General features: G+C 60.6%; 1 protein-coding gene across 5 annotated transcripts; it reads right to left on the bottom strand.

The window, feature by feature from the left end:
* Positions 1-364: 364 nt before the first annotated feature.
* Positions 365-8,692, bottom strand: RAB3IL1 (RAB3A interacting protein like 1). 5 transcript variants are annotated; one of them, XM_025046381.1, is made up of 9 exons: positions 8,417-8,692; positions 7,905-8,000; positions 7,743-7,820; positions 6,855-7,073; positions 5,218-5,346; positions 5,010-5,122; positions 3,902-4,001; positions 2,392-2,458; positions 365-1,426 (listed from the first exon to the last, which is right to left on the bottom strand). In XM_025046381.1, the coding sequence occupies exons 1-9, from the start codon at positions 8,474-8,476 to the stop codon at positions 1,344-1,346; spliced, it is 945 nt and encodes a 314-aa protein (XP_024902149.1). In that variant the 5' UTR covers positions 8,477-8,692; the 3' UTR covers positions 365-1,343. The 5 variants fall into 5 exon arrangements, with proteins under 5 accessions (XP_024902149.1, XP_024902145.1, XP_024902146.1 ...); XM_025046377.1 differs by lacking the exon at positions 8,417-8,692 and having other exon boundaries at positions 7,905-8,372; XM_025046378.1 differs by lacking the exon at positions 8,417-8,692 and having other exon boundaries at positions 365-1,423; positions 7,905-8,372.
* Positions 8,693-11,260: the final 2,568 nt, after the last annotated feature.

The raw sequence follows: 11,260 nt of genomic DNA, 5'->3' as shown, positions 1-11,260 counted from the left end.
ACTCCACCACTGTCCTGCACACCCCAGGCAGCCTCAAAGCTTGGGCTCTGAGCCCCGGGCTTCCATTAGACCGAGGCAGGGAGACTAGAAGGGGGTGTGTGCCCAAGACCCCCCATGAAGCAGCAGCAGAACAAGCTCTAGCACCTTCTCCTTTTCTCCCCAACAGCAGCCACATCCCACAGCCCCACGGAATGCTGGGGAGGACTCAAACGGTGCTCCCTCTAGCAGTCCCTTCAGGATTTGGGTTTAATCCTAAGCACGAGGGTGGGTGGGCAAGGAAAGGATTTGGTTTCATTCCTTTAGATGCCCAAGACTTGGCCCGAGCCCCAGGGCGCAGGGGTGCAGGCGCGTGGCTGCCGGCCTCTACCAACAAAGGCTTCCTTTATTAAATAGAGATCGCATTACATTCCTTTCAGAGGAGGAAATCGGACATGGTGAGGGATGTGTCCAGGTTGTACTTGGGTCCCGAGTGGGCTGTCAGCGGTGAGGAGGGGCCTGGGTCCTGCCACCACCCCACCCCACCCCGGTCCTGCGTACAGGTCCTGGCGACCTCAGGCCCTGTTGTCTGAATGGTCACCCACCGCTGAAAACAGGCATGATGTCCTGAGGCTCTGTCCGTGTTTTGCTTTGGGAGAAAAGTACCCCCGTCCTTCCAGCGGTGGTGGGGGCAGAACCTCCTGGGGCACAGGGCTCAGGTCGGGGACGGGGGACGTCAAGGGTGAGGGTGGCGGGAGGAGCCTTGATCCAGCTTAAGAACGCTTGGGGGGCAGTTCTCAAGCAGATACCTGTTGATGTGGATGTCCCCGCCAGCCCCTCCCATGGCAGGCCCACTGGGACAGTCCAACAGAACGGGCACCTGAGAATGAGGTGAGGGATGGCCACGAAGGGGTGCTGGTGGCCCCGGGCTTGGGAACTGGGGTGGGGGATACTCCAGAGATCAGGCCACACAGCACGGTCCCTTTCTGAGGACATGGCAGCAACAAGGCACCTGCAGACAGCACCTCCCAGGACTAGGGGTGAGGGGTACTGGCTGCCCCAGGCGTCCCCTCACAAGTGCTGAGCCCCTGAGCATGGGTCCAGGCTCCTTGGTCTTTGGTACTTTCTGGAGAGTCTCCTGGTGGCTGCGGTACCACTAGGGAAAAGAGAAGGGTCACCTCGTGAGGTCCTGTCTGTCCCGGGATGGACATTTGGTACCGGCTCAGTGCTGCCTCTGTAGCCTAGCCATTAGTCTGTTCAACTTCTGGCTCAGGGGTGACTGCAGAATTCTGTCTTCCTGCTGTCTGTCCATCCTGGGGCAGGTGTTGGCTCCAGCTCTGAGCCCCGCTCCAGGCCCAGGCCAGGCCCTAGGCCTCCTGGGGGAAGAAGCCCAGCTTGGCCAGTGACATCTCCTTCCGCAGCCTCGTGACCTCCCAGAACATCGGTTCTGCTGCAGGCAGAGAAAGGGTGGACAGCTCAATGACAGCTCAAGGTCACCCCAGGCAGTCAGCCTGGCCCCCTTCCCGGCTTTGGGCAGGGCAGCTGGCGGGCACTCTAGGGCTCCCCAGTCCCTCAGGACGGATGACCTCGGTGAGTGGCTGGACGTCTCCGAGGCTCCACTCTGAGGCCTCGCAAACTGTTGAGTACTAAAGGATCTATTCTGCACTGGAGGAGGAGGTGATAGTCACTTCCACAGCCTGACACAGATATGCATGTGCACAGCGCCACATACTCAACATGCTACAAATGTTTTCCAATCCCACCTCGCTGGGATAGCACAATGACCCTGAGTAGTAAACAGGGCCACAGTGTCAGCCCATGTACCTGGAAGGAGGTGGCCCCCCAGGGCTCATCCCCTGGCCTGGCTTGAACTTGACCTTCAAGCTAGGGAGGAGAGGCTCAGACTCCAAAGTGGTTTGAGAGGAGACGCATCAGGGAACAGTTTGGAGAAGCGAGAAGCTAGGCTTTGCAGAATGGGAGGCAGAGGACAATGGATGGAACCAGGGCACAGTGGGAGGCTGGTGTTCAGGGGACCATGAGGAGGCCACACCTTGAGGGGAGGGGATTCGCAGGAGAGGCCCCACTGAAAGGCCTCAAGTGCCAAGCCAGTAATAGGGAGCTGTTCCTGCGGGTCCCTGGGGGTAGGGAGAGGGTCTGGGCAGGAGAAAGCTGCCAGACCCAGGTACGGGGGTGGCATTGGGCTGGCTTTCCTGGTAAGGCGGGGCCCATGAGGCTCCTTCTGCAGCTCATCTCAGCACCAGGAGGCTTATCAGCCCTTTACTAACACACAACCTCCCCACTCACAGAGTCCAGGCCTCAGAAGCGACAGCAAAACCCTCGGGCTGATTCTATTGCTGGCCCATTACCGTGCCCTCCCGGGCGCCATCCCCACTCTGACCACTAGAGGGCGCTCACCGTCCTGCCGCACCAGGCCTTGCTGAATGTAGCGAATGTAGGTGAAGAAGTTGCACACGGCTGTGATCTGTGGGCGGGAGAGGGGAGGGTGTGACCAGGCTGCAGTGTTGTCCAGCGGGCAGTGGGCCCCCACGGGAGGCCATGATCAGGGGACGGCAGGAAGCAGGGAGGTTCTCTCTCCAGGGTCATGCTTTGGGGACAGAATTCTTCTTCCTTTGGACTCCACACTCCTGGGTCCCTTCAGGGTGGGGACCACATCCTAAAGCTTCATGCGCTCTCATCTCCCATACCAGGTCCGCCCAGCACAGCGCACAGGCAGGCCTGTAGGAAGCCAAGTGCTAGACGTAATTTTTCTAGACATGGGCATGTCCGACATGGATCCTTCTGTTAAACGCTGGTTGGTATCGGAAAGGGCGAAGGGGACCAGTGGCCACCAAATATGGCTCTGGGCACAGATGCACGGGGTGAGGGCTGCGGCAAAAAGATTCGATTCCGAAGAGGGAGACCCCAGGTCGGCTGAGGGGCCGCGGGAACGCCCCTTCCCTTTCTAAGGCTCAGACTCCCTTTGGGTAAATGAGAGCCTGGCTCACTGCTGGGAGGCAGAAGGGGGGTGGGTTGTGTCAGGACAACATGCTCCAATGCCCTATGGAAGGTGTCAGGACTGAAAAAGCTATCCTCACTCTACAAATGCCCAACGATGGGGCCATTTGTCAGCTTTAGTCCCCATGAGGAGCCTCTGGCAGGTGAAGGGGAGACCTTTGCACCGAGCTTTGGAGTTTTCCTAGCATGTTCTATTTAATTCCTTACAATCCTCTTCAGTCTATAAGGGGACAGAGGAACGGGAACCATCCCGCCCTTACCCTGCATCTTGGTGAGGTCGCCTGATCCAGCCTGGGTCACATGGCCCGAGAGGGTGGAAGCCGGGCGTCGCAGAGGCCCCTCGGCACCCATGGCTTGACTGTCAGCTTGTGTAACAGACACGCCTCAGAGCCCTTCCCGAAGCCTGGGGCCAGAAGCCTGGAGCTACAAGCTAGTGTCTCTCCCTTGATTAGGTCACATTAGACAACAGAGATAATGGACGTCACACCCATGATTTTGCAAAGCAAGGAAACAGACATCCCAATCCTTGAGCCACAAAGGAACTGAATTCTGCCAACAGCCCCGTGAGCTCGGAAGAGGACCCCGATCTCCAAGAAGGATGCAGCTGTCGACATGTTGACTGAGGCAGTCCAGGAGTCCCTGAGCAGAGGACCCAGCTAAGCTGTGCCCAGACTCCCGACCCAGGGAGATGAGGATAAATGGGTAGTTTTCAAGCCACCGAGTTTATGATAATTTGTGATGCAGCAGTAGGCAGCTAACACACCTGGCTGGGCTGTGTGCCCTGAGTCAGTCTCTGCGCCTCTCTGAGCCTGCTCTGTGGATCGAGGTTGTGCTGCCAAGCCCAGGGATCAGAGTCTCAGCCCAGGGGGCTCCCTAAAGAGCCAAGTAACACTCCAGATGGGTGACTCACCCTGGCCCGGGAGGATGGCGAGATGTAGTAGTGGCTCTCAGAGTCCCCGAGCCGTATTCGGTGGCGACAGGCACGGGCCAACCCACTCAGGGCGCATGTGCTGGGGGAAAGCAGAGGGGGTCATGGGGGCCAGCTGGGGCTTGTCCATCCAGCTCATGCAGGAGGATGCAGCAGCCAAGAGGAGCCACAGAGGGAGGGGCAGCAAACAGACATGGGAGTGGGACCTGGCACCCTCTTCCCCCACCCAGCTTCCCAGGGAGCCCAGAGCCAGGCCAAAGAGGGGTGGGGGCAGCCCAGAAGCCCCTGGGATGGACTGTTAACCAAGCTGGACCCTAAACACCCTCTACAGCCTCAGCCCCCTCTTCCTGCCCGCCCCCCTGCTCCAGCCGCCAACTAAGTGGTGTTCCGTTAACACGCGGCTTCACAAACTTGTTCGCGTTCTGTTCCCTCGGCCCGAACGGCCCCTCCCTACTTGGCAAACTGCTATTCATCCTTCAAACCCGGTTAAAATGTCCCCCTCCATGATGAGGCTCCCCCAGGGGGCCTCCCTCCAAGGCCGAGGAGAAGCACTCCCCGATTTCCGCCCCTTGCTCTACTCTGGCTAAGCTGTTCTGCTCCAGCCCTGCTCAAAGTCGGCTGCGTAGCAGGAAGGACGAGATGCCAGGGCTGTTTGGTTTTTCACTAGCAGAACGCAGAGCTGGCAACTGACATCACTTACGTGTCGTTTGGGGCGCAGAACCCACCGTGGGAGAGAGCGGGAATGGGAGGGGGATGCACATCAGGCCAGCCAAGAAAAGGGAGACCCCAGCTCCCGGACTCCCTGGAGAGCCTGAGGGTCCATGACTAGGGGCAGGATGGGCCAGTGGGCAGAGCCAAAGATGCCTCTTTGCCCTAAGTGGGGGAAGCCACTGTCCCTCTCCTGGCAGGTGCCCCTGTACTCCTCCTGGGCCTGGCCCGCATGCCACAGCCCCTGCTCACCCCCGGGTGCCACGCCAGGACCCCCGCAGGCAGGCCTGAGGCTCAGTCTTCCCTGGCCACCTCCTCAGCAGAGTCAAGCTAAGTGGAGCTTTCCAAGTGGGCGGGAAGGGGTGACGGGAGCTAAGCTTACTTGGTGCTGCCATACTCGACTGCGGCCACCTTCACTGTGGGCAGTGTTTGAGAAGCCACGGGCTCGATGGTGAGCGTGTTGTCCTCCACAGCAGCCCGTACCAGCGCCGAGAGCTGCGGCAGACCAGGGCGGCAGGCGGGGTGGTGAGGGGCAGGCCTCCAGCTGGGGGGCTGGGCCCTCCGGCTGGCCGACTTCTGCCCCGCCTCACCTCCTGTGTGGTGAAGTCCAGGCAGGGGCCCACGTCCTCCCGGTACACCCTGTCCAGGAAGGGGCTGGTCTTGTCCAAAGTGGGCGATTCCCTCCAGGCCTGGAACTCTGCGAACAGGGTTGTGTCCACCTGTGGAGGAGGGCAAGCGGGGTGGGCGGTCAGGGGGCTGGGGGCCAGCATGGCAGAGACAGGCAGAGCTGAAGGAGGTGGCAGCCAGGGCGGGTGCAGGGCAGGCCGCAGCACGCCAGCGGGCCTGTCCCCAGCGGCCGTGCAGACCTGAGTCCCGAAGAAGAACCCACTTTCTTCCCTTTGCATCAAAGAATTGAGAACTTGAGTCTCACTTCCAGGTGTGTTTTCAGTTTCCTGGCACTATGGGGTTACAGACCTGGGTCCAGGGCCTCCCTGAGGAGAGTAGGTTGAAGAGGGACCCCGCAGGTACACGCAGGTAACCCCAGGCACACACAGGCACATGCACACAGGAGGGAACACACACAGGCTCTGAGGGGCGACATCCTGGCCGCTCCGAGGAACATGCAGAATGAGTGAGGCTGGGAGGCAGGGGGGTGGCCCCCCCTCCAGAGGTATTACCTGTCGGGAAAAGGACAGAGAGGTAGCGAAGGTGGGGGCTGTGGGCGGCTCCCCAGGAGGGAGCTGCCAGGCCGGCTCGTAGGTGAGGTGAACTGCCTTGCTGGGGACCACGCAGAGGAGCAGGGAGAGGAGGGGGGCCAGCCCAGGCTGGGCCGACAGAGAGACAGACAGACAGACAGACAGACAGACAGACAAGTGAACAGAGACAGACAGGAGGAGGCAGATGTTAGCATCCAGTTGGAAGCTCAGAATTCAAGAGATGGAGAAGAGGCCTCCCCAGAAGCTCCAGAGACACAGGACAGGATGGAGCTGGGGGGCCGTCTTGGTGTCTGAGACTCCCAGGAAGCCGAACCCCACTAGAGCTCCCGTGGGTGCTTGCTGGGTGCGGCCCCGAGCTGAGCCCCTGACATCCACATCTCATCAGTTCCTCTAGGTCCTCAAGAGTCCCCATTTACCAAGTGAGAGAACTAACAAGTGGCCCCACTTGCTCAAGGACCCACAACCAAGGACATTGTAGTCCATTGTCCAGCTTGAACCAAGGACCCCATGTACCCAGCTGCAGAGGGGTAGAAAGTCCCCAAAGGCCATGCTTGTCTGGGCACCACAGCCAGAGGATGCTGGGGACTTTCAAGCCCAGAGCTGTCACCAGGTATAGCCCTGGGCCTCAGCAGTGTGGCCATGGGGCAGGCCCAGTAGCGGCCTCTTCAGGCGGAGGGAGTGTGCGACCCTGCAGACCCCTCGGGGGCAGGCCCTCAGGCCCAAGGCCAGGCTCAGGTGCAGAGCACGCCACCGACTGCTTGGAGGGGCGGGGAGGGGGTTATCAGGCCCCCCAGATTGTGCACCTGGAGGCGGAGGGCCAGAAACCTCATATCACAAGGAGCCTGCCCAGCCCTCATGGCCAGAGTTCACACGGGCCCAGAGAGGACAGGACAGGCTCCAGGTCACACAAGCAAGGAGGAACAGGCCTGCTACCCACTGGGCCCCACTGCCCGGCTGACAGCTGGACCGTCTCCCCTTTCCGTGTCCACTGTCCGGCCTCTGCCCCTCACCTCTCTTCCTTCCTTGTCCTGGGTGAGAATGTGGCCTGCAGCAGGGCACACGGCTGGGCAGAGGGTACTGCTGGTGCTCTTGTGACGGAAGTGGCCCTTGCGGGGCCCGGCCTTGGTGGGACTCAGCAGCTGTGGGTGCAGCTCACGGTTGGGAGATGCTGGTGTGGACGTGATGACCAGGGTCTTCAAGGCTGTCACCTCCGCCTGCAGCATGTCGATCTGGCCAGAATGAGGTGGCTGCCAACCTTCGCCCAGGGTTAATACCACCCTGGCTGCCACTGCCTGCCACCCCAGCTTAGGCTACCCCCCCAGCTCTAGCAGCAACTAGCATCTAATCCCGCCAGTCACCCCTGGAACGACCTTTGAGATGGGAACTGAGATATCCGTCTTATAGATGGGGAAACTGAGGCTCAGGGAGGTGACATGGCTCGCCCAAGGTCGCACTGTAAGCCGGGACTCCATTAGATGCTCATGTCTGGGAGCCTGGCCGGGCCTCCCACCGAGGGGGCCCCAGCAGCCAGGAACAGCCCAGCCCTCATAGTTTGTGGATGGGCAAGCGGACTCCAAGACAAGAAGATGCTTGCTCAGCCTCCCACAGCCAGACTGAGGTTTCTGCTTTGTAAAGGGAGTGCAGGAGGACGGAAAGTAAATGACAATGGCCACAGGATCCTCCCGGCCCCTAGAAGGCCCCCGCTCCAGAAAGATCTCTGCGGTGCCGTGGAATTTCAGCCGCATCATCTCTGCCCCACCCTTCCGGACCTCGGTTCGCCCATCCCTGGGGGCCCCACCAGGCCATTTGAGGGTCTGATTGGGTAGGAGGAAGGCAGGGCTTGCGGGCTGGGAGGCAGGCGGGAGCTCTGAGCGGGCCTGGGCAGGTGGGGGCCTCACCTTGCCCCGTGCCTCCTTCAGCTGCTTTTCTGATGCCGCCTGCTTCATGTTGGCTTCTCGAACCATCTTGTGGGCTTCCTGGGAAGAAGGAGTGGTGAGGAGCCGATGGACGCCCGACAGACCCAGCGCCCAGCTTGCCCCCTGGCCGGCCGGCCACCGTACCTCGAACAGGCTGGCCGTCAGCTCCTCCAGCTCCTGTTCCAGCTGCTCCCGGACCTTGGACAGTCGCTCACACTCCTCGTCCTTCAGCTTTAGCTCCTGGGGGGCACGAGGCGGGCGGCTGTCAGCCCTCAGGAGCCCCTGGGCCTGACATCGAGGGAACCAGGCGCCCTGACCAGGCTCCATGCCCCGGGTCATCTTGCCAGGGCCTCTGGGCCTTAGCCTGCTTCCTCTACTGCCTTAGTTTATGGTGCATGTTCCATTTAGCTCCTGGCGTGAGGTTGAAACCCCAGTTGTCAGTCCATTAGAGCCTGGAACAGGTTTTCAGAGGAGTCAAGGCTTCTAAAAGTCATTTAAAAGTCACCGGAAGAAGTGGTCTGTCCTTTTGTTTGGACTTACCTCATGCCCAGCACAGGCCTGGCAAGCAGTTGGCCTTGATGGGTGCATGGGCTCTCTGGGCATTGGGTGAGAGCCCGCAGCTCTCCCGGGCGGCCCCCTCCCCCTCAGGCCCCCACCTTCTGGGCTTTGTGCAGCTCCTCCTTCAGGAACTCCGAGCCCTTCTCGCGGATCTCCATGGACGAGCTGCGCAGGCGTGACACGTCCAGCTGGGCGGCTGCAGGACCCTCCTGGCCTTGGGCCTCCTCCGCTGCACAGGTCTCTACCGGGCCTCCAGGGGGCTCCCTGTGGCTTTTGCAAGAACCCACACTCTTCCAGGGGACAGGGACAGCTTCAAGAGGTGGCGGGTGGCCCTCGTCTGAGTGGGGCTGGCTGCAAGGCAAACAGCAGACATAGGGTGGGGTCCTGAGACCTGGAGAGCTGAGCCCAGGGATCGACCCTGGGCAACGCACCTGCCACTCTGGGCTTCAGTCTCCATCTGTAAAATAGGGATGCTCCCAGTGAGGCCCTCACCAGGATGTCACACGGGCAGAATGACAAAACATGAGGTCTCCTGGGGGCAAGGACAGGATTCAGACATCTTTGCCCTCCACCTCCTCCAGCCCGGGGCCCAGGGTTGTATGTGGCACACATTAGGCAGTCAGCACACATCAGGTGCTCAGTTGCGTTTGTCCGACAGGTGACTGTCAATGCTTCAGTGCTGAGAATCTGAGTTTCCACTTCTATAAAGTAGGGACAATCCCAATGGCCCTAGTCGAGAGTCACTGAACGCATAGATCGTGCATAAGACCTTGGTGCACAGGAGGCGCTTAAGCGAGAACTGCCTTTTCTGTTACTGTTAGTGCAAATTTTATGCAAACCGAGGGTGGATCAATGAGGAAGGACCCAGCCTGGGCAGGCAGGGCTGAGGCAGGAAGTTTCACAGCTGCGGCAAACAGCCCAGCAAGGCAGGCCGACTTTCTGACCCTGGTCTTTGTGGAGAGCGGTCTCAGCTCTCCGTCTGTGACTCCAGGCAAACAGCAACCGTCTCTGGGCCTCAGGACCCTTTTCCCCCTGAAGTTGAAGACCCTGGCGGCAGTGTGGGGTGGGGGCCACCAGCGCCTCTGCCCTCGCCTTCCTCCTGCCCATCCGCACCATCCCCCTTCGTCACAGCCGACCCTGAGGAGGCAGGAAGGGAGCAGGCTCTGCTAGTGGTGGTTTGTGCCAAGACAGCACCTCTGGACTCGCTCACTCAGCAAAAGCTGGCGGTTCCTGAGCCAGCAGCTTCTGAGCCACAGTGGCTGGGCTGAGGGTGGGGGCTGGGCCAGGCCAACCGGTAACAGTGGGGAAGCGGTGGGGAGGGGGCTCAGAGGGCCCCACACAGGAGGGAGGGACGACAAGGCCAAGGCGTCATGGGATCCAGGATAGCTGAGGGGAAAGTAGGAAAGACAAGGCTGGGGGCCGGTCCCTGTTCCTTGTCCTCGGGACCCTGGGATGGTCACCAAGCAGCCCTGAGTCTCAACGTTCCTCTAGGATAACACGATACATAAATAAACAAACAAACAAACAAATAAATAAATAAAACCTGGGCACCCAGGGACTCCAGCAATGAGTCCATTCCCAACTCTTCACATGGCCCTGCCCGGCCTGCCCTCGGCTCTGGAACTGGCCCAGAGTGTGGCCTCAGGGTTCCTTCGGCTGGGTCCTGCCTGGGAGGGACGTGGGGCTTTGATGAATAACGTGGGAGCACACATCCATCACACCGTCAACGGCACTGATGCCAGACAGGGGTCTTTTCTAATACCCTCGTTCGGGAAGGGTCTCGTTGGAAGGGAGTTCCCGAGGCTTGAGGCGCCATGGCACTGCTATGGTGGCCCTGAGCTGGGGTCTGCATCCAGGGGACTCACCCCGTGCTAGACGCTACCTGGGTTGCTCTGTCCCCGTTGTCGTGTTTAAAACTCTCGACAGCAGACGCGGTATCGCCCCCATTCTACAGATGAGTGAGGGCGTCTCAGACAGGTGACAAACTTGGCTGTGGTCACACAGCTGGTCGGTGGCAATGCTGTGACCAGTGGCTGGATCTTCAGCCCAGGCCCAAAGCTCCCAGTGGGTGGGGCGGTGAGTGGTGGAATGGGTGCTTCTGTCTCGGGATCCAGGCCCGCTGGGCCCGTGGGGACTCAGGAGGCTCCTCCTTGGCTGTGGCAGGGAAATCTGACCCAAATCCTGCCCGAACTGGCTTCTCAGCCTCTGCTAAGGCCCAGAAACTGCCTCCCGGGGGGGGAGACTAGGGCTGGGGGAAGGCGTGGCTGAGAGCAGAGGCCAGAGTCAGGCAAGTCCAGGGCCATGCCAGGCTCTGACTTGGGGTACACATGAGCCCCTGGGACTGTCACCGAAATCTTCTGCACCTGCCTCCTACCTGTGGATGGGGGTTAAAACCTGCAGGAGGCACACTAAGCATCAAAGAGAAGTCCCTAGGTCGGAACCGGGTAAAGGTGAGCAGTCCTCGGCCACACTGGCAGACACCCCCACCATGCCTGCCCAGGTTCTGGGTCCCACAGCTGACACTGCCCACCCCGGATGGCTGCCCCTGCTGGCAGCCTGGAGAGCAGGGGCTCAGTCCCATTTCCTCAGGTGAGAGAGCAGCGGGGGGCGGGGTAGGCAGCAGACTCTGCCTTGGTGCTGCCCGCTTCAATAGAGAGGGCAAGAACCGTAGGCTCACCAGGGTGGAGGTGACCCCCAGGGACAGCACAGGGCACGGACAGGATCCCAGGTCTCAGACACCCAGCCACAGTGCCTTTCCCACTGCAAAGACCATGCCATCATGGCCCTCGGCCCCTGCCTAGGACAAGAAGGCCACCAGGCCCTCCCATGGGGGCCGAGCTTTGGTCTGGGCCTCTGGCCACAGTGAAAGACTTTAACTCTCCTGCTGGTCCCAAGGGCACGGGCTAGGGTGTAGCCAGTCCCCCATCATTTTCCCAACGGTC

This window comes from Pteropus alecto, unplaced genomic scaffold (assembly GCF_000325575.1).
Source record: "Pteropus alecto unplaced genomic scaffold, ASM32557v1 scaffold43, whole genome shotgun sequence".
Classification (NCBI taxonomy): domain Eukaryota; kingdom Metazoa; phylum Chordata; class Mammalia; order Chiroptera; family Pteropodidae; genus Pteropus; species Pteropus alecto.
The sequence above is the reverse complement of the archived record's forward strand: the minus strand, read 5'-3'. Positions and strand labels throughout refer to the sequence as shown.